Source organism: Anser cygnoides, unplaced genomic scaffold (assembly GCF_040182565.1).
Source record: "Anser cygnoides isolate HZ-2024a breed goose unplaced genomic scaffold, Taihu_goose_T2T_genome scaffold_43_1, whole genome shotgun sequence".
Classification (NCBI taxonomy): domain Eukaryota; kingdom Metazoa; phylum Chordata; class Aves; order Anseriformes; family Anatidae; genus Anser; species Anser cygnoides.
Window position 1 is genome coordinate 1,358,694 of NW_027103067.1, and position 21,459 is coordinate 1,380,152.

The 21,459-nt window shown below is 70.1% G+C and overlaps 3 protein-coding genes across 3 annotated transcripts; all 3 read right to left on the bottom strand.

Annotated features, from left to right (window-relative positions):
* Positions 1-1,447: 1,447 nt before the first annotated feature.
* On the bottom strand, positions 1,448-13,852 carry LOC136789229 (EH domain-binding protein 1-like). The gene is given in 20 exon segments (XM_066989207.1): positions 1,448-1,589; positions 1,684-1,798; positions 2,660-2,733; positions 2,838-2,937; positions 4,116-4,236; positions 5,010-5,050; positions 5,202-5,256; positions 5,739-6,617; positions 6,712-6,987; positions 7,089-7,137; positions 7,742-7,823; positions 7,826-7,941; positions 8,651-8,865; positions 8,936-8,999; positions 9,169-9,333; positions 10,452-10,630; positions 10,715-10,768; positions 12,086-12,181; positions 12,874-12,931; positions 13,667-13,852. Coding segments are annotated over 20 exon segments (2,931 nt in total). The 5' UTR covers positions 13,771-13,852; the 3' UTR covers positions 1,448-1,501.
* A 1,012-nt stretch (positions 13,853-14,864) lies between these two features.
* On the bottom strand, positions 14,865-17,837 carry ZNRD2 (zinc ribbon domain containing 2). The gene is given in 6 exon segments (XM_066989208.1): positions 14,865-15,080; positions 15,082-15,217; positions 15,219-15,303; positions 16,221-16,335; positions 17,003-17,148; positions 17,822-17,837. Coding segments are annotated over 6 exon segments (714 nt in total).
* Positions 17,838-18,075: 238 nt separating this feature from the next.
* Positions 18,076-21,061, bottom strand: LOC136789302 (RNA-binding protein 4B-like). Its single transcript, XM_066989329.1, has 3 exons — positions 20,641-21,061; positions 18,991-19,688; positions 18,076-18,317 (listed from the first exon to the last, which is right to left on the bottom strand). Exons 1-2 carry the CDS (start codon positions 21,050-21,052, stop codon positions 18,997-18,999), a joined length of 1,104 nt encoding a protein of 367 aa, XP_066845430.1. The 5' UTR covers positions 21,053-21,061; the 3' UTR covers positions 18,076-18,317; positions 18,991-18,996.
* Between the last annotated feature and the right edge of the window lie 398 nt (positions 21,062-21,459).

Consider the following 21,459-nt stretch of genomic DNA (forward strand, 5'->3'; position numbering starts at 1 on the left):
GGGGGAGATGTTTTCCCCCCCCAGCATCCTCTATAGAAAACCCCCTATAGCCCCCCCCCCCACCCCTATAGCCCCCCACCCCCTATAACCCCACCACCCCCTATAACCCCCCCATCCCCTATAAACCCCCCATCCCCTAAAACTCCCCCATCCCCTACAGCCCCCCCACAACCCCCCCATCCCCTATAACCCCCCATCCCCTACAGCCCCCATCCCGTACAGCCCCCCCACAACCCCCCCATCCCCTAGAGCCCCCCATCCCCTACAGCCCCCCCACAACCCCCCCATCCCCTAGAGCCCCCCATCCCCTATATCCCCCCACCCCCCACAACCCCCCATCCCCTATAGCCCCCCCACCCCCTACAGCCCCCTCACAACCCCCCCATCCCCTACAGCCCCCCCACAACCCCCCATCCCCTATAGCCCCCCCATCCCCTACAGCCCCCCCATCCCCTATAGCCCCCCCACAACCCCCCATCCCCTATAGCCCCCCCACCCCCTACAGCCCCCCCTCACAACCCCCCCATCCCCTACAGCCCCCCCACAACCCCCCATCCCCTATAGCCCCCCCATCCCCTACAGCCCCCATCCCCTACAGCCCCCCACAACCCCCCCCCATCCCCTATAGTCCCCCCATCCCCTATAGCCCCCCACCCCCACAACCCCCCCATCCCCTATAGCCCCCCCACCCCCTACAGCCCCCTCACAACCCCCCCATCCCCTACAGCCCCCCCACAACCCCCCATCCCCTATAGCCCCCCATCCCCTACAGCCCCCCCATCCCCTACAGCCCCCCCACAACCCCCCCATCCCCTATAGTCCCCCCATCCCCTATATCCCCCCACCCCCCACAACCCCCCCATCCCCTATAGCCCCCCACCCCCTACAGCCCCCTCACAACCCCCCATCCCCTACAGCCCCCCCACAACCCCCCATCCCCTACAGCCCCCCATCCCCTACAGCCCCCCCACAACCCCCCATCCCCTATAGCCCCCCCACAACCCCCCCACCCCCCACAACCCCCCCATCCCCTACAGCCCCCCCACAACCCCCCCATCCCCTATAACCCCCATCCCCTATATCCCCCCACCCCCCACAACCCCCCATCCCCTACAGCCCCCCCACAACCCCCATCCCCTATAGCCCCCCCCCCAACCCCCATCCCCTACAGCCCCCCCATCCCCTATAGCCCCCCATCCCCTATATCCCCCCACCCCGCACAACCCCCATCCCCTATAGCCCCCCCACAACCCCCCCCCATCCCCTATATCCCCCCACCCCCCACAACCCCCATCCCCTACAGCCCCCCCCCAACCCCCCCATCCCCTATAACCCCCCCCAATATCCGACACCCCCGCACCCCTCTGCACTCAGCCAAAGCTCCTTTATTGCCAGCACCACACGGGGGGGGGGTGCCAACCGCCCCCCGCCCCCCCCCCCACGCTGTGTGTGTGTGTGCACACCCCGGGGGGGTCCGGGGCCGCCCCCCCCCCCGCCCCCCTCAGGCGATGCCGCACATCTCCCGGCGGCTCAGCTTGCGGCGCCGCAGGTCGAGGCCGCGCTCCAGGCGGGCGTCCTCCTCCAGCGCCCTGCAACCAAAAAAAAGGGGGGGGGCACATCGGGATAGCCCCACCCTACATTTTTTAAGCCCCCCCCCCAAATATTTGCCCCCCCCCCACTCACGTCCGCTCGCGCTGGTCCAGGTCGCGCACCAGCTCGTCCCGCTGGTTGACCAGCGCCACCAGCTCGTCCAGCAGCAGCTGCTCCCGCTGCCGCTGCGCCGCCGACTTCTGCCACTCTGGGGGGGGGCCCCAAAATTAGGGGGAGGGGCCCAGAGGTAATGGGGGGGGGGGCACACAAAGAAAAATTGGGGGGGTCCCCAAAGCCGGGAGGAGGGGGCAGGGGATGGGCAGGAGAGGTCCCAAAGCAGGGGGGTCCCAAGCCCAGGTTGTGCCTGAAGCAAAAGGGGGGTCCCCAAAGCAAAGGGGGGCCCAAAGACAAGGGGGGGGGGCAACAACAAGGGGGGGGCCCAAAGACAAGGAGGGGGTCCCCAAAACCAAGGGGGGTCCCCAAAGCCGGGGGGGGTCAGGGAATGGCCAGGAGAGGTCCCAAAGCAGGGGGGTCCCAAGCCCAGGTTGTGCCTGAAGCAAAAGGGGGGGTCCCCAAAGCAAAGGGGGGGCCCAAAGACAAGGGGGGTCCCAAAATCGGGGGGGGGGTCCCAAAGATAATGGGGGGTCCCCAAAGAAAATGGGGGGGGGGGCCAACTCGGGGGGGGCAGGGAATGGCAAGGAGAGGCCCCAAAGCAGGGGGGTCCCAAAGACAAGGGGAGTCCCCAAACCGAAGGGGGGGGTCCCCAAACCCAAGGGGGGGTCCCCAAACCCAAAGGGGGGGTCCCAAACCTGAAGGGGGGTCCCCAAACCCAAGGAGGGGGGTCCCAAACCCAAAAGGGGGGTGGGGGCAACCCCAGCCTGTCCCCAACCCCAGGGGTCCTGGGATCACCCAAAGCTGGGGGGGGGGACCCTAAAACCCGGCTGTCCCCAAGCCCCGCTGTCCCCAAAACCATCTGTCCCCTCCCCCCCGTCTGTGCCCCCCCCCCCCCATCTGTCCCCAGTCCCCTGCCCCCCGCGCCCCCCCCCAGCCCCACTCCCCCCCCCCCTACCCTCGGTGGCCAGCATCGCCCGCAGCTCGCGGCTCAGCAGCTCGAAGCGCCGCTCCAGGTCCTGCTCCTCCATCCTGGGGGCACGGGGACGTCACCCCCGGGTGGGGGCAGTGCCAGCACCCCCCCCGGGTGGGTGACGGCCCCCCGCACTGGGTGCCCCCCCAGGCCCCCCCCTCACAGCAGCTGCAGCTGGTCGTGGCGCCGCAGCAGCGCGTTCTTGGTGTTGACCAGCGCGAACCACTCCTGGATCAGGCGCTCCTCGCGCACCGGGTCCGCGCCTGGGGACAGGGACAGGGGACATGGGGACACCGGGGGGCGTGGGGACACGGGGGGGGGGCACGGGCTGCCCCCCCCCATGTCCTGAAGTCCCCTCACACGTGTCCCTCGCTGGGCGCTGTCCCCAAGTCCCCAGGTCTGCTCACCGCGTCCCTGTCCCCCTGTCCCCGTGTCCCCCTGTCCCCAAATTCCCCTGTCCCCATGTCCCCCTGTCCCCAAATTCCCCTGTCCCCAAACCCCCCTGTCCCCATGTCCCCCTGTCCCCATGTCCCCCTGTCCCCAAATTCCCCTGTCCCCAAACCCCCGTCCCCAAACCCCCTGTCCCCATGTCCCCCTGCCCCCGTGTCCCCCTGTCCCCAAATTCCCCTGTCCCCAAACCCCCGTCCCCAAATTCCCCTGCCCCCATGTCCCCCTGCCCCCGTGTCCCCCCTGTCCCCGTGTCCCCCTGTCCCCAAACCCCCTGTCCCCAAATTCCCCTGCCCCCATGTCCCCCTGCCCCCATGTCCCCCTGTCCCCGTGTCCCCCTGTCCCCAAACCCCCTGTCCCCAAATCCCCCTGTCCCCAAATTCCCCTGCCCCCATGTCCCCCTGTCCCCAAATTCTCCTGCCCCCATGTCCCCCTGTCCCCAAATTCCCCTGTCCCCAAATCCCCCTGTCCCCAAATTCCCCTGCCCCCATGTCCCCCTGTCCCCAAATTCTCCTGCCCCCATGTCCCCCTGTCCCCAAATCCCCCTGTCCCCAAATTCTCCTGCCCCCATGTCCCCCTGTCCCCAAATTCCCCTGTCCCCATGTCCCCCTGTCCCCCCCCTGTCCCCGTGTCCCCCTGTCCCCGTGTCCCCCCGTCCCCAAACTTCCACCCCTTGTCCCCATCCATGTCCCCGCGCCCCACACACCATGTCCCCTGCTGGGGGCTGTCCCCGTGCCCCCCGTCCCCATCCCACGTCCCCGTGTCCCCCTGCCACATCCCTGTCCCCACCCCATGTCCCCTGCTGGGTGCCATCGCCGTGTCCCCAGGTCCCCACGCCAGGTCCCTGTCCCCACCCCGCGTCCCCACGTCCCCTAAATTTCCATCCCCTGTCCCCACGCCCCAACACCACAACCCTGATGGGTGCTGTCCCCGTGTCCCCCCCACCCTGTCCCCATGTCCCCTGGGTGTCCCCGTCCCCCCCGTGTCCCCGTACCGGACTCCATCAGCGCCCTCAGCTCCCGCTCCAGGCTCCGGGCGCGGGCGTCCACCTGCGCCTGCTCCCGCTCCAGCGCCGCCAGCTCGGCCACCACGAACTGGCTGGTGTCCCGCAGGCGCTGCCGGGGCCCCCATGTCCCCAAGGGGTCCCCAAGGAGTCCCCAAAGGGTCCCCAAGGAGTCCCCAGGGGTCCCCAAGGTCCCCAGGGGGTCCCCTCAATGTCCCCAGTGTCCCCAGGGGGTCCCCAGTGTCCCCAGGGGGTCCCCAGTGGCCCCACAGCCCCGTGTCCCGCAGGCGCTGCCAGGGGCCCCGATGTCCCCAAGGGGTCCCCAAGGGGTCCCCGAGGGGTCCCCAAGGGGTCCCCAAGGTCCCCAGGGGGTCCCCTCAATGTCCCCAGTGTCCCCAGGGGTTCCCCAGTGGCCCCAGGGGTTCCCCAGTGGCCCCAGGAGGTCCCCAGTGTCCCCACAGCCCCGTGTCCCGCAGGCGCTGCCGGGGGCCCCGATGTCCCCAAGGGGTCCCCAAGGAGTCCCCAAGGGGTCCCCAAGGTCCCCAGGGGGTCCCCTCAATGTCCCCAGTGTCCCCAGGGGTTCCCCAGTGGCCCCAGGGGGTCCCCAGTGGCCCCACAGCCCCGTGTCCCGCAGGCGCTGCCGGGGGCCCCCATGTCCCCAAGGGGTTCCCAAGGAGTCCCCAAGGGGTCCCCAAGGAGTCCCCAAAGGGTCCCCAAGGTCCCCAGGGGGTCCCCTCAATGTCCCCAAGGTCCCCAGGGGGTCCCCTGAGTCTCGCAGGCACCGCCGGGGTCCCCAAGGTGTCCCCAGGGTGTCCCCACAGCCCCCGTCCCGCTGCCCCCCCCGTCCCCAACCTGTCCCCAGCCCAGCCCCGGCCCCCCCCTTACCGGCGTCTCCTCCTCTGCGGGGCCGGGTTCTGCTGCGGCATCTGGGGGGGGGGACACAAATTGGGGACGGGGGGGGACAGGAGATGGGGGGGGACACGGCCACTGCCTCCCCCAGCAGGGGGGGGCCCGTCCCCATCCCTGTCACCGTCCCCGTCCCCCCCGTCACCGTCCCCGTCCCCGTCCCCTGCTCACCGGGGGGGGGCCGGGCCGGGGGGCCACGGGGGCCACGGGGCTGCTCTGGGCGTCGGCGTCACCCTGGGGGCGGAAATTGGGGGGGGGGGTAAACAATGGGGGGCACAGGGATGGGGGCTGCATTAGTGTAGGCCCTACAATAACACCCCGTTAGAGCAGACCCTACAATAATATGCCCCCCCTTAAAGCAGACTCTACAACAACACCCCCATCACAGCAGGCCCTACCACAACACCACCATTAGTATAGACCCTACAATAACACCCCCCGTTACAGCAGACCCTACAATAACACACCCCTCCCGTTACAGCAGACCCTACCATAACACACCCCCCCCCCGCATTAGAGCAGACCCTACCATAACACCCCCCATTACAGCAGACCCTACCATAACACCCCCCCCCCCCCCCATTAGAGCAGACCCTACCATAACACACCCCCATTACAGCAGACCCTACCATAACACCCCCGTTAGCGCAGGCCCTGCCCTCACCGCGGTGCCGGGGGGTCCCCGCGCCGCCCCCGTGCTCTCCGCACCAGGTCGGCGTCGCGGAGCTGGGACAGGCCCCGGGACAGGCGGGGGGCGGCCGGGGCCCGGGGCCGCCGCGGAGGGGGCACCAGCGCCGGGCTCCCAGCATCCTTTGCGGGCTCCGTGATGGCCGAACTCCCAGAATCCCTTGCGGTGTTGTCAATGACTGATCTCCCAGCATCCTTTGCGGGCTCCATGATGGCCGAACTCCCAGAATCCCTTGCGGCGTTGCCGTTGGCCAAGCTCCCAGCATCCTTTGCGACCTCTTGGTTGACCAAACTCCCAGAATCCCTTGCGGCGTCACCACTGGTCAGGCTCCCATCATCCCTCGCATTGTTGTCATTGGTCGGGCTCCCAGAATCCCTTGGGGCTTCCGGGTTGGCCAAACTCCCATCATCCTTTGTGGTTGCCTTGTTGGCCAAGCTCCCAGAATCCCTTGCGGCATTGTCATTGGCTAAGCTCCCAGCACCCTTTGCAGCGTTGCCGTTGGCCGGACCCCCAGAATCCCTTGCGCTGTTGTCATTGGCCAAGCTCCCACCATCCTTTGCGGCATCGCTGTTGGCCGAGCTCCCAGCATCCTTTGCGAGCTCTGGGTTGACCAAACTCCCATCATCCTTTGCGGCTCCATCATTGACCGAGCTCCCATCATCCCTTGTGGCCTTGTCATTGGCCGAACTCCCAGCATCCTTTGCAGCTCCATCATTGGCCGGACTCCCAGCATCCTTTGCAGGCCCCATGATGGCCGAGCTCCCAGAATCCCTTGCGGTGTCGCCGTTGGCCGAACTCCCATCATCCCTTGCAACCTTTGGGTTGACCGAACTCCCAGCATCCTTCGCGGCTCCCTCGGGCTCGGTGATGGCCGAACTCCCATCGTCCCTTGCGGCTCCCTCAATGGCCGGACTCCCAGAATCCCTTGCGGCGTTGTCATTGGCCAAACTCCCAGCATCCCTTGCGGGCTCCATGATGGCCGCCCTCCCATCATCCCTTGCGGCGCCGTCCGCCACCCCTGGGTCCCCCCGGCCCCCGCTGCCGCAGCTCCGGGTTCCGGGGGCGCTGGGGGTGTCCCGGGGGCTCCGGGGGTGCCGGGGGTCCCGGGGGCTCCGGGGCGATGGCGGGGGGTCCCGGGGGGTCCCCGAGGCGGGCGCGCAGCAGCCCCAGGTACGTCAGCACCCCCAGGGCGTCCGGCACCGGCGGCTGCTCCAGGTCGGCCGGGTCCAGCAGGCGGGGGACGCCCAGCGCCGAGAACCCCGCAAACGCCTGGGGGGGGGGGGCACAAAAATGGGGAGGGGGGGTCGGGGGGGGCCCTGAGCACCCTGAGTGCCCCCAGCCCCCCCCCCCCGAGGCCCCCCACCCCTCACCAGTTTGTTGTTGCCTCGGATGTCCAGGGGGTCCAGGGCCTCAAAGTCACTGGGGGGACAAGAGTCCGGGGGGGGGGGCAGGTGACTCATCATGGCCCCCCCATCCCCAGGGGGCCCCCCCACGTCCCAATACCCCCCATCCCCTGATGCCCCCCATGGCACCCCCCTATACCCAGGAGACTCCCTGTCCCCCCCCATGTCCCAAAACGCCCCCCCACCCCCGGGCTGCCCCCCCACGTCCAAAAATGCCCCCCATGTCCCAAAACGCCCCCCCCAATGTCCTAAAATGCCCCCCGTGCCCTCCACATTCCCCCCCCATGTCCCCAATCACACCCCCCACCACCCCCAAGGGACCCCAGTCCCCAAGGGACCCCAGTCCCCCCCCGACCCCCCCCCGCAATCCCCAAACCCCCCCCCCCCCCAGGCCGCCTCCCCACATCCCAAAACGCCCCCCCCCACCCCCCCCACCCCCCCCCCACCCCATTCCCCCCCCCCAAGAGCCGCCTCCCACCCCCTCCACCACCCCCATCCTTCCCCCGCCACCTCCCCGGGGTGCGCCCTACCCACCCCGGTGCCCCCCGGTGCCCCCCGGTGCCCCCCCCGACCCCCCCCCGACCCCCCCCGCCCCCCCCCTGCCCCCCCCGGCCCCTCACACGCTGTGGGGCCGGAAGCGGTGCAGCAGGGCGCAGAAGGCCAGCCCGCTGCGCCAGCTGGTGCTGAAGTTGGTGACCCGCACCCCCGGTAGCCGGCCGTCGCCTCCTGGCACCAGGCCAGCAGCGAGGCCCGGCGGCTGCCCCCGGGGGGGGGGGGGCTGGGAAAGAAAAAAAAGGGGGGGGGGGGTGTCAGGGTGGGCCTGGACCCCCCCCCCCCACATCCTCACTCCCCTCCCCCCATAACGCCCTAATGTGACCCCTGTGGGGTCTCCCCGCACCTGAGCGGCACGAGGTCGACCTGGACCCCCCTCCCCCAAAATATTTCCCCCCAGATAACCCCAGATCCCCCTAAGTGACCCCAGACCCCCCCCCAAAAATAACCCAAGACCCCCCGGGACTACAGACCACCCCCCACATAACTCCAGACCCCCCCCCAAACAACCCCAGACCCCCCCAAATAACCCCAACACCCCGCCCCCCAAAAATAACCCAAGACCCCCTCGGAACCCCAGACCCCCCCAATAACCCCAGGACCCCCCAAGGGACCCCAGCCCCCCAAATAACCCAAGACCCCCCCAAATAACCCCAACACCCCCCCCCAAAATAACCCAAGACCCCCTCGGAACCCCAGACCCCCCCAATAACCCCAGGACCCCCCCCAAGGGACCCCAGCCCCCCCCCCCAGATAACCCAAGACCCCCCCAAATAACCCCCCCCCCCCAAAATAACCCAAGACCCCCTTGGAACCCCAGGACCCCCCCAATAACCCCAGACCCCCCCAAGGGACCCCAGCCCCCCCAAATAACCCAAGACCCCCCAAATAACCCCAACCCCCCCCCCCCCAAAATAACCCAAGACCCCCTCGGAACCCCAGACCCCCCCCAATAACCCCAGACCCCCCCAAGTGACCCCAGCCCCCCCAAATAACCCAAGACCCCCCGTAAATAGCCCCAGCCCCCCCCCAAAATAACCCCCCCCCCCCAAATAATCCCAGACCCCCCTGGGACCCTCCCTCCCTGTCGCTGGGGCCCCCGCACCCCCCAGCCCCACTCACCACGGTTTCTCTTGGGGGGTTCCCGGGGGTGTCCCCCCCGTCCGGGCGGTCCCCCGCTCTGCGGCAACACCTGGATGGGGGCAGGGGTCAGGACCCCGAATTTGGGGGGGGATCCCGCTGTGCCCCCCCCAATGACCCACCTGTGCCCTGGGGGGCCCCCCGGCTCCTCCTCCTCCACCAGCGCCTGCAGCTCCCGGGGTGCGTCTGTGGGGAGGGAATGGGGGTCAGGGCAGTGCCCCCCCCCCCCCAAAAAATGGGGGGGGACACTGACGTGATGGGGGAGATTTGGGGTCGAAATGGAGATATTTGGGGGCTGGGGGGGCACTGCGGCCGTTCGGGGCGATTCGGAGCAGTTTTGGGGCCTCGGACCCACCTTTGGGGACGGGGGGCGCTCCCCGGCGCGGCCCCCCCAGCACGGCCTTCCTCCTCCTTGTCCTCCTCCTCCTCCTCGTCCTCGCTCTCATTGAAGTCGCCCAGGTCGGCCACGTCGCCCAGGCGGGAGCTGAGCAGGCTGGCCACGCTGCGCATGTCCTCGTCCCTGCGCCCCAAAGCGTCACCGCGGGGCCCCCCGCCTCGCCCCCCCCCCCCCCCCCCAAGGTCCCCCTTCAACGTCCCCAGCCTCTGTGGTGTCCCCAGGACCCCGCTGTCCCCAACGACCCCGCGGTGGCTCCCAATGGCCCTCGATGTCCCCAAGGACCCCGGCACCCTCCCAATGTCCCCGAGACGCCCAAGACCCCAATTCCCTCCCAGTGTCCCCAAGACCCCAACGCCCTCCCGATGTCCCCAATGTCCCTAAGACCCCCGAGACCCCCCAAGGTCCTCACTCCCTCCCAATGTCCCCAAGACCCCCGAGACCCTCCCAATGTCCCCAAGACCCCAACGCCCTCCCAATATCCCCGATGTCCCTAAGGTCCCCGAGACCCCCAAGGTCCTCACTCCCTCCCAATGTCCCCAAGACCCCCAAGACCCTCCCAATGTCCCCAAAATCCCCAAGATCCCCCCAATGTCCCCAATATCCCCAAGGTCCCCACACCCTCCCAAAGTCCCCAAGACCCCAACATCCTCCCAGCGCTCCCAAGACCCCCAAGACCCCAATTCCCTCCCAGTGTCCCCAAGACCCCCAAGACCCTTCCAATGTCCCCAAGACCCCCAAGATCCCCCCAATGTCCCCAATATCCCCAAGATCCCCCCAATGTCCTCCCAGCGCCCCCAAGACCCCCAAGACCCCAATTCCCTCCCAGTGTCCCCAAGACCCCCAAGACCCTTCCAATGTCCCCAAGACCCCCAAGACCCTCCCAACGTCCCCAAGACCCCCAAGACCCTCCCAATGTCCCCAATATCCCCAAGATCCCCACACCCTCCCAAAGTCCCCAAGACCCCAACGTCCTCCCAGCGCCCCCAAGACCCCCAAGACCCCAATTCCCTCCCAGTGTCCCCAAGACCCCAACGCCCTCCCGATGTCCCCAATGTCCCTAAGACCCCCGAGACCCCCCAAGGTCCTCACTCCCTCCCAATGTCCCCAAGATCCCCAAGATCCCCACACCCTCCCAAAGTCCCCAAGACCCCAACGCCCTCCCAGCGCCCCCAAGACCCCCAAGACCCCGATGCCCTCCCAACGTCCCCAAGACCCCAACGCCCCCCCCGGCCCCCACTCACGTGGGGTGCCCCTCGTGCAGGACGGTGGCGCTGAGGCTCAGGCGCAGGCTGGCGGCCGCCACCTTGCGGGACCGGGGCCGCAGCGGCAGCGCCAGCGCCACGCGGGTGGGCGCGGGGCCCGCAAAGCGCCCCAGGTCCAGCGCCGCCGCCGCCACCACCGAGCGCCGCCCCCGCGACTCCTGCCGTGGTGTTTTTGGGGTGGGGGGGGTCAGGCATTGCCCCCCTCGGCACCCCCCCCCCCACCCCGCCCCGGCCCCACTCACGTTCTCCACCAGGAAGGTCCACTCCTTGTCATCGTAGGTGGTGGCGTGGGGGTCCTGGGGGGCACGGGGACAGTGAGTGTGTAAGGGGGCTTGTGCAAGAGAGCGTGTACAAGGGGACGCGTGCAAGGGGACTCGTGCAAGGGGATGCGTGCAAGGGGACTCGGTGTGTGTAAGGGGACTCGTGCAAGGGGACTCGTGCAAGGGGACTCGTGCAAGGGCACTCGGTGTGTGCAAGGGGATGCGTGCAAGGGGACTTGTGCAAGGGGACGCATGCAAGGGGATGCGTGCAAGGGGACTCGTGCAAGGGGATGCGTGCAAGGGGACTCGGTGTGTGCAAGGGGATGCGTGCAAGGGGACACGTGCAAGGGGATGCGTGCAAGGGGACTCGGTGTGTGCAAGGGGATGCGTGCAAGGGGACTTGTGCAAGGGGACGCATACAAGGGGATGCGTGCAAGGGGACTCGTGCAAGGGGATGCGTGCAAGGGGACTCGGTGTGTGCAAGGGGATGCGTGCAAGGGGACTTGTGCAAGGGGACGCATACAAGGGGATGCGTGCAAGGGGACTCGTGCAAGGGGATGCGTGCAAGGGGACTCGGTGTGTGCAAGGGGATGCGTGCAAGGGGACACGTGCAAGGGGACGCGTGCAAGGGGACTCGGTGTGTGCAAGGGGATGCGTGCAAGGGGACTTGTGCAAGGGGATGCATGCAAGGGGATGCGTGCAAGGGGACGCGTGCAAGGGGATGCGTGCAAGGGGACTTGTGCAAGGGGACGCGTGCAAGGGGATGCGTGCAAGGGGATGCGTGCAAGGGGACTCAGTGTGCAAGGGGATGCGTGCAAGGGGACTCGTGCAACGGGACTCGTGCAACGGGACTCGCTGTGTGCAAGGGGATGCGTGCAAGGGGATTTGTGCAAGGGGATACATGCAAGGGGACTCGGTGTGTGCAAGTGGATGCGTGCAAGGGGACGCGTGCAAGGGGACGTGTGCAAGGGGATGCAGACTCGTGCAAGGGGACTCGTGCAAGGGGATGTCTGCAAGGGAATGTGTGCACGGGGACTTGGTGTGTGCAAGGGGACGCAGACTTGTGCAAGGGGACGCATACAACGGGAATCGTGCAAGGGGATGCGCACAAGGGGGCTCGGTGTGCGCAAGGGGACTCGGACGCGTGCAAGGGGACGGGGTTTAGGTGAGAGCACTTGTGCAAAGGGACGTGTGCAAGCGGATGCGGTGCGCGCGAGGGGCGTGCGATAGCCCACGCGCAAGGAAACGGGCGTGCAAAGAAACGCGGCTTGGGCGAGGAGGCTTGTGCAAGGGACGCGTGCAAGGGGATGTGTGCAAGGGCACGTGTGCAAGGGACGCGTGCAAGGGACGCACCCGGTAGAGGGTGACGATGACGTCGACGCTCTCGGGCGCCACCCACACCACCATGCCCCGGTACGGGTTCTCGATGCCGGGCTGCCAGCTGTGGGGCTGCTCCCCCCGTCAGGGCCCCCGAGAGCCCCGGGGACCCCCCGGGACCCCCCCAGACCCCCCTGGGACCCCCAGCCCCATGAACACCCCCCCCCCCCCCCGTAGCCCCCCCAGCCCCAAATCCCCCCAGTAGCCCCTCGATAGCTGCAGAATCACCCCAAAGCCCCTGCCTCTCCCCCCAGCCCCCCCGACCCCAAATCCCCCTAGCCCCCCAGCCCCAAAATCCCCCCAGTAGCCCCTCGATAGCTGCAGAATCACCCCAAAGCCCCTGCCCCCCCCCCCCAGCCCCCGACCCCAAATCCCCCCTAACCCCCAGCCCCAAAATCCCCCCCAAATCCCCCCATAGCCCCCCCCCCCTCAGCCCCCCTGGCCCCCCAGCCCACAAATCCCCCCATAGCCCCCAGCCCCTAAAACCCCACGGACCCCCATAACCCCCAGCCCCAAATCCCCCCCCAGCCCCAAATTCCCCCATGGCCCCCCCGACCCCAAAATCCCCCCAAATCCCCCCATGGCCAGCCCCCCCCGGCCCCCCCAGCCCACAAATCCCCCCATAGCCCCCCAGCCCCTAAAAATCCCCACGGCCCCCCATAACCCCCCCCCAGCCCCAAATCCCCCCAGCCCCAAATTCCCCCATGGCCCCCCCATGGCCCCCCCGACCCCCAAATCCCCCCAAATCGCCCCCCCCAGCCCACCTTGGAGCAGACGCGCCGGTTGCGCCGGGTCCAGACGACCACCAGCTTGTCGGGCTGCCTGGGGGGGGCGGGGGTCAGACCCCCGGGGCCGGGCCCCCATAGGGTGGGGGGGGGGCCCTTATCTCGCGGGGGGGCCGGGCGGGGCTGTGGGGCGGCCCCATAGATAACGGCGGCGGGTCCCCACCCACCCCCCCCCCCAACCAGGGCAGGTGCTTGGGGCCGGGGGGGGGCCGGAGCTAAATTTGGGGCCGGGGGGGGGGGGGAAATTGGACACCCCCGGCTGGGAGGGGGGTTTAATCCTTCCCCCCCGCCCCCCCTCCGGGGTTATTTTTGGCCGCCCTGGCTCCAGAGTTGCCGTTTTCCGCCCTGGCCCCATTTATGGGCATTTTTGGCTCAAAACGAAACCAGCGGCTGGGTGCTGGGGGGGGCAGGTCAAGAGCCCCCCCCCGCCCAACCCCTTTATATCCCCCCCCCCCCGCAGCCCCCTCGACCCGGCAGGAGCCGCCCCCCCCCCCCCCCTTAGCGCCCCGCTCCCCCACCAGGACCCCAAATCCCCCCGGGGGGTCCCTGCCCCTCGCAGCCCCCCCCACGCCCCCCCCCCCCCCCCCGACTTCACGCCCCCCCCACGACCCCTGTCCCCCCCCCCCAGCCCCTCTATAGGGACCGGTCCGTACGGGGCGTGCGGGGCAAGGGGGGGACCCCGTGCGACCCGGGGGGGTCCGGGGATCCCGGGGGGGGGGGTCCCGGGGGGGGTCCCGGGGAAGGGGGGGGTCCCGGGGGGGGGGGCACTCACCATTTCCTGGTGCCCTCCACCACCAGCTCCTCGTAGCTCGCCTCGAAGCGCACCTTGGCCGCCCGCTTCCCCGCCCGCTGCAGCCGCTTCCACACCGAGCCCATGGCGACCCCCCCCCGGGGACCCCCCCCCGGGACCTCCCCGCAGCGGCCGGGCCCGGGCCGGGTGCGCTCCGAGGCTCCCCCCGCCCCGTTCCCCCCCCCCCCCCGCGCTGGGCGCGGCTCGGCCCGGCCCGGGCAGGAAGCGTGGAGCGGGGCGAGGCGGGGGGGGAGGGGGGCAGGAGGAAATCCCCCCCAGCGCTAAAGCGGGGCCCCCCCCCCCCGCCGCCCCCCCACCCCAGCCGGGACCGCCCCCCACATCGAGGGAACCACCCTGTTGATCGCTCCCCCCCCCCCCGGCACTATATAATTATTGCCCCCCCCCCCCGGGCCATATAGGCGCGTAGGGCCCCCCCCCCCGGGCTGTAAAGCCTCATAGACGCCCCCCCCCCCCCCCGCCGTAAAGACCCCCCCGGGCCCTGCACAACCCCCCCCCCACCCCATACAGCCCCCCCGTGCCCGTGTATCGCCTCCACACCCCTATATCTGCCCCCCCCCCCAGCCATGTGCCCCCCCCCTCCCCAACCCACCCCCCCCGGAGCCCCCCCAAATGCCCCCAAACTTACCCCAAGGGCCCCCAAATCCCCCCCACACACCCCCGGTTCAGTCCCACTGCCCCCAAATCCCCCCCAACTGCCCCCAAATCCCCCCCAAACTGCCCCCAAATCCCCCCAACTGCCCCAAAATCCCCCCCATTGCCCCCAGCTTCCCCCAACTGCCCCCAAATCCCCCCCATTGCCCCCAAATCCCCCCCAACTGCCCCCAAATCCCCCCACTGCCCCCAAATCCCCCCCAAACTGCCCCCAAATCCCCCCCACTGCCCCCAAACCCCCCCCATTGCCCCCAGCTTCCCCCAACAGCCCCCAAATCCCCCCCAAACTGCCCCCAAATCCCCAATTGCCCCCAGCTTCCCCCAACTGCCCCCAAATCCCCCCCATTGCCCCCAGCTTCCCCCAACAGCCCCCAAATCCCCCCCCAAACTGCCCCCACATCCCCAACCCCTCAATCCTACCCCATACCCCCCCAACCCCACCCCCCAGCCCCCCCAAATCCTCCCCCAACCCTCCCCCCAAAGCCCCCCGACCCCCCCCCAAACCCCCTCAAAGCCCCCCCACCCCCCCCAGCCCCCGCCCCCAACCCAAACGAGACGCAGAGAAAACGCTCGGACCTCGTGCTGCCCGGTGCGAGGGGGGGTGGTGGGGAGTTCCTTTATGGGTTTTGGGGTCCCGGGGGGTCCCGGGGGGGGCGTCGAGCCCCCGCAGCGCCCGCAGCGCCTCGGCGCAGGCCCGCACCAGGGCGCAGAGCTGGGCGCTGCCCCTCGGCCGAGGCGGTGCGGGGCAGCTCGCGCGCCGCCCAGCCCAGCTTCTGCAGCACCGCCGCCGCCGCCGCCGCCACCTCCGCCGCCTCGGGGCCGGGGGGCGAGGGTTGGGGACCCCCCCCCCCGGCGCCCCGAAGCCGCCCCCTCGCAGTGCTCGGGCCGAGGGGCTGCGGGGTGGCCCGGGGGGGGAGGCTGCGGGGCCGCCGGAGCGGGTTCGGGCGCTGCGGGGGGGGGGACGGGATGGGGTTAGGGGGGCGCTGGGGACGTCGCTGGGAGACCCGGACCCGTCCCGGAGCCCTCGGCCCTGTCCCAAATCACTTCTGGACCCGTCCCAAACCCCCCGTCCCCGTCCCAGACCCCCTGTCCCCGTCCCAAAGCCCCCCGTCCCCGTCCCAAACCCCCCGTACCAGACCCCCCGTCCCCGTCCCAGACCCCTCGTCCCCGTCCTGGTTCCTTTTGTCCCCACCCCGGACCCCTTTTTCCCCCCACCCCGGTCCCCTTGTTCCCGTCCCAGTCTCCTCGTCCCCATCCTGGACCCTTCTGTCCCCATCCCTGACTTTTTGTCCCCATCCCTGACCCTTTTGTCCCACTCCAGACCCTTTTTGCCCCACCCCGGACCCCTGCCCCTATCCCCATCCCCACGCCGCGCTCCCAGACCCCCGTCCCCATCCCCAGTCCCCGTCCCGAATCCCAGTGCCCCCTCCCTGTCCCTACCGGCTCCGTTCCCATCCCGAACCCCAAACCCAAGCCCTGCGCCTGTCCCTGCTGCCCCGTCCCCATCCCCAAACCCCGTCCCCGTCCCCACCACTGTCCCCGTCCCTACTGCCCCATCCCTGTCCCCAAACCCTGTCCCCAAACTTTGTCCCCATCCCTACCGCCCCGTCCCCATCCCCAAACCCCAACCCCGATCCCAGCACCCTGTCCCTGTCCCCGTCCCGTTCCCCATCCCATTCCCCGTCCCCATCCCGTTTCCCGTCCCCGTCCCCCCACCCCCGAGCCCCGTCGCGCTCCCCGGCCCCATCCCGTTCCCCGTCCCCGTCCCTCTTGCCCCGTCCCCGTCCCCAAACCCCATCCCCATCCCCACCGTCCCCATCCCGTTCCCCGTCCCCGTCCCCCCACCCCCGTGCCCTGTCCGCACCGTCCCCGTCGCGCTCCCCGGCCCCGTCGCGCTCCCCGGCGCCGTCGCGCTCCGCGTCCAGCTCGTGGCAGGTGACGCAGTGCAGCTGCTGCCGCTTGTCCTGCAGGAGGATGGTCTGGGGGGGGCGGGGGGGGGTCCGTCAGCACCCCGACACCCCCAGTACCCCCCGGTACCCCCCCGTATCCCCGTTACTTTCCCTGTACCCCTTGTTACCGTCCCCGTACCCCCCCAGTACCCCCCTGTTCCCCCCCTGGTACCCCCCATTCCCCCGTACCCCGCAGCGGGGGCAGCAGGAGCCCAGCATGCGGTACCCCCGTTACCGGCCCCGTACCCCCCGGTACCCCCCCGCTACCCCCTGGTACCCTCCCGGTACCCCCCCGTACCCCCCATCACCGTCCCCGTACCCCCCTGGTACCCCCCTGGTACCCCCCATCACCATCCCCATACCCCCCCGTTACCCCCGGTACCCCCCCGTACCCCCCATTACCCCTGGTGCCCCCCCGGTACCCCCCCGGTACCCCCCCGTACCCCGCAGCGGGGGCAGCAGGAGCCCAGCATGCGGTACCCCCGTTACCGGCCCCGTACCCCCCCGGTGCCCCCCCGGTACCCCCCCGTACCCCGCAGCGGGGGCAGCAGGAGCCCAGCATGCGGTACCCCCGTTACCGGCCCCGTACCCCCCCGGTACCCCCCGTACCCCGCAGCGGGGGCAGCAGGAGCCCAGCATGCGGTACCCCCGTTACTGGCCCCGTACCCCCCCGGTACCCCCCCGGTACCCCCCGTACCCCGCAGCGGGGGCAGCAGGAACCCAGCATGCGGTACCCCCGCAGGAGGTAGCGCCCCAGGGCCTGGCTGACCCGGTCCTGCCGCTCCCGCCGCGACCGCAGCTCCGCCGCCGGCACCGGCTCCCAGCGCGGCTCCGCCTCCGCGCCTGGGGGGGGGGGCGCGGTTACCGGGGGGGGGGCGCGGTTACCGGGAGGGGGGGTTGTGGGGACGGGGAGGGCACGGTTACCACGGGGGGGGGGGGTCACGGTTACCGGGGGGGGGCGCGGTTACCGGGAGGGGGGGGGGGGGTCACGATTATCACGGTGAGCACGGTTACGGGGGGGGGAACGGTAACGGGAGGGGCACGGTTACCGGGAGGAGGGGTCATGGGGAAGGGGGGGCACGGGGAGAAGGGTCACCGGGGGGGGGGCACGATTACCGGGAGGGGGGGTTGTGGGGAGGGGGAGGGCACGGTTACCACGGGGGGGGGGGGTCACGGTTACCGGGGGGCTCGTGGGGAGGGGGGAGGACAGGGAGAACGGTCAGCGGGGCGGGCACAGACGGGGCACGGTTATCGGGGGGGGGGGCTACGGTTACCGGGAGGGACACGGCGACCGCGTGGGGGGGGTCATAGGGAGGGGGGGGGCCACGGGGAGCACGGTCCGGGGGGAGGGGGGCGCGGTAACGGGGGAAACGGAATTGGGGAGGGGGGGGCGGTAACGGGGAGGCACCGGGAGAGGCGGGGGAGGGCTGGGGGGGGGCGCGGGGGATCCCGGCGGGGACCCGAGGGGGGGGGAGGGGGGGTCCCGGACCCGGCCCGGCCCCGCCGCCGCCCGCACCCGCGTTCAGCGCCATGGTCGCCGCGGAGACAGCGTCGCCAGGAAGTGACGTCACGCAGCGGGGGGTCAGCGGGGAAAGGGGTCCGGGGGGAAACAAGGGGCGCGGTCCGGCTGCGAAATGAGTCCGGGGGGGAAGCGCGCACCGCGAAACAAGGACCCGCCGCCGTCGTGGTCCCACTGCCCCCGGGGGGGGGGAAGAACGAGGGCACCCCCCCGCAGCCCCCACCCCAAATAAAAGACACGGGGACACCGAGTTCCGGTGGGAAACCTTTATTTCGCTGGAAAAGCCGGGGGGGGGAGCCCGGGGGGGGAGGGCGATGAGGGAGGTGGCAGCTACGAGGAGACCGGGAGGGGGGGGCTGGGGAGCAGCAGAACCCCCGGGGGGGTCGGGGGGGGGCAGTCGAGACGTGGGAACCTCCGTACAAAAAGGTGGGGGGACGGGGAGGGGAACGCTGGCGGGGTGGGGGGCGCAGGCTCTGTTCCAACGCCGCCCGACCTGGAAGAAAGCAGAGAGAAGTCAGGGGGGGCTGCGCCAGGACCACGGGCCCGGGGACGCTGCCAGCAGGGGGGGGGTGGAGCGGTGACGGTGACGGGGATCCCAGAGAGGGGGGCAAGCGGCCCCTTCCCCGCAGCGGCCGGGGCGCGGGAGCCCCCCCTTTTCCCGCGACGCGGTGCGAGACCGGCGGCGGCGGCGGCGGCAGCCCGGGGCTCCTCTGACCTGACGCGGCGGCGGCCGCGGGGCTCCGGGGGGGGGCTCTCAGGGCCGCGGCGAGTCCTCGCGCGCGGGTGGCCCAGGGCCGCTTCCTCGGCGGGGGGATTTTCCTGCCGGGCTCCTTCCGCCTTGGGGGGTCACCTCCTGGGAGACGAAGGCCCGTTACAACCGGCCAGCGCCGCGCCCGGGAGGGACCGGTGCCGGCGGAGACGCGCGTCCGTGCCCGATGGCAAGCGCCGGGGCCACGGCGCCTCTCCCCGGCCACGCTCCGGGACCAGCCCCGCGGGCGGCGTGCGCTCGCCCCGCTCTCCCCGCGCCCCCTCGGGACACGCGGCTGCACCCCCCGCCGCGCCAAACTCCCCGCGCCCGCCGGCGGGCTCGGGGTGAGGGGGCTTTGATGGCGGAAAGGCCGCGCCGGGGCGGCCCCCACCGCCTCCTGCCGCCGTACGGCGCTCACCTCGGCTCAAAAGGCAGAGTACCGCGCCCTGTCCGCGTACGGGTCGCGCTCGAACCGCTGCATGTCGTAGAGGGAGGCCCGAGCGACCGACGAGACCGGCGACAGCTGACTACGATCGTAAGTGTACGCCTCTCCGACGGTGGTGGCCGCGGCTGCCGTGCGGCGCAGGGGGCTTCTATCCCGGGTGTAATAGGTGGAGGAGGCCGCCGCCGCCGCGGCGGTGGCGGCGGCGGCGACCGCGGCGGCCGCGCCCGGGGTGGGCAGCAGAGCTCTATCGTAGGGGTCTAGGGTGGTGGGGATGCGACTGGCCATGGCTGTGGTGGCGGCCATGGCCGTGGACTGGACCTGGGAGTACTGGGCGTACTGGGAGTACTGGGCCATGGTCTGCTCTGCATAGGCGTCGTATGCAGAGGCCGTCGCATAGGACCTGACGCGGTAGCGCTTGTAGTAGTCGGCCATCCCGCTGTACGCGTCATCGTAATACATGGTCTCCCCATAGCCCGCGGTGTAGGGAGTGCGCACGGCTCCGTACTGCTCGTTATAGGCCTCGGTAAAGTCAGCCACTTGCCCCGGGCGATCTACCGGACACTCTTTAGACCAGTGCCCTTCCTTCCCGCACCGGTAGCAGCCGCTCTTGTCTCCCATCCCGGGCGCGGTCCTGAGCCGACTCGTGGACAACTGCACGCGCATCCGCTTGCCTTTAAGAAACAGACGCAAAAGGGAGGCTATAATTAACGGCGGGCACACGGGGAAGCACCAACAGCCACCGGGGACTCTCCTCCTCCTCCTCCTCCTTCTCCTCCTCCTCCTGTGCCGAGCCCCGCAGGGACGAGGCCGAAGCGACCCAGCATACGCAGGTGCGGAGCCGGCTCAGAGCCTCACGACACCGCAGCGCCCCAGGGACGGACGGGACCTGCGGTATTTTTAATTCTTATTTTCCCCTTTTTCTGCCCATTTCCAGCCCGCTGGCAAAACGGAGAGGCACAAACCCGCTCTCCCACGGGAGCAGGGCCCCGGCTGTGGCACAACCACGAGGCAGCGCAAGCACCGCGCTCAAGCTCGACGCGTGACCGCAACGAGATGCAGCCGTGGCGCCACCAGTACTGGGAAGCGTTGGAGAGCAGGGGGACAACATCCCCAGGGCAAAGGGATGCCCTGCCCAGGCGGTAACACGCATGGCACAGCTTCTTGGCGCTTTATTCAACCCGAACCTGTGGGTGCCAACCCCGGCGGGGTTCTCCTGGGCCCCTGTGCACGGGGCCAGCACCGAATCTATCGCACGCCGGGGAAAAAAGGCAACAAAACCCCCTTGTTTTGGGCTCAGGGGTGAAGGCAGCGGCCACGCTGCTCACATCTGCCACGTCTACGTGTCGCGGTCCTGAACTGGGGAGGGGGCACCGCCTGGGTTCCCCCCGCTCCCCGATGGGGCTGCGCACGGGCACCCCATTGGGAGGACCCCGAGAGAGTCCTGCAGGATGCGGCCCCGCGCCCGCAGGAGCTCCCCCCACAGCGCGGAACCGGCAGGAAAGAGCCGAGGACCCCCCCGGCCGGGCGGCCCCGCACCTCCTCTCCTACCTGACCGTCTGCCTCGGGCTCAGCCCGGCGCTACCTACTCCCAGCCAAGGGCCGCGGCCCCGGCCCGCGCGTCACCTTGGAACTCGGTGTTATCCAGCCCGCGGATGGCCTCCACCGCGTCCTCCGCCCGCTCCATGTGCACGAAGGCATAGTCCTTGACGATGTCGCACTCGATGACGGGGCCGTACTCCTCGAACTTGGCCCGCAGCTCCAGGTTGGTGCACGTGGGGCTGATGTTGCCCACGTGCAGCTTGGTGGAGGCCTTGCTCTTGTTCTTGCTGGCCTCCACGTTGATGCAGACGCCGTGCAGCTTGTGGTGGTGCAGGTTGCGGATGGCGTCCTCGGCCGCCGTCTTGTCCTCGATGTGCACGAAGCCGTAGTTCTTGATGATGTCGCACTCCAGCACCTTCCCGTACTGCTCGAACAGCGAGCGGATCTCCTGCTCCGTCGCCTCCCGTGGCAAGTTCCCGATGAACAGCTTCACCATCTCGGCGGCCTGCACCGGAGAGAAAAAAAAAACAAGAAGGAGTCAGTTGGGACAGGACCAGGGGGACAGGAGGAGCTCCCACCCCCAGCTCGCTCCCCTCACGGCCTCCCCTATACCTCCATTCCCCACTGTTCCTCCCCACGCCCCTATATTCCAACCCCCCATCCCCAAATTCTCACCTATTTCCCTCCCACCTCCCCCCCGTGGCCTCCCCCGTTCCCTCCCATCACCCCATCCCCCTCTGTGACCCCCCCGTACCCCCATATTCCCCCCCGCCATTCGCCCCACCCCCAAATTCTCCCTTGCTTCCCTCCCATCCCCCCCCTTTTCCCTCCATGACCCCCCGCGGCCTCCCCCGTTCTCCCCGACCCCCCCAATCCCCCTCCGTGCCCCCCCTCCCCTCCCAT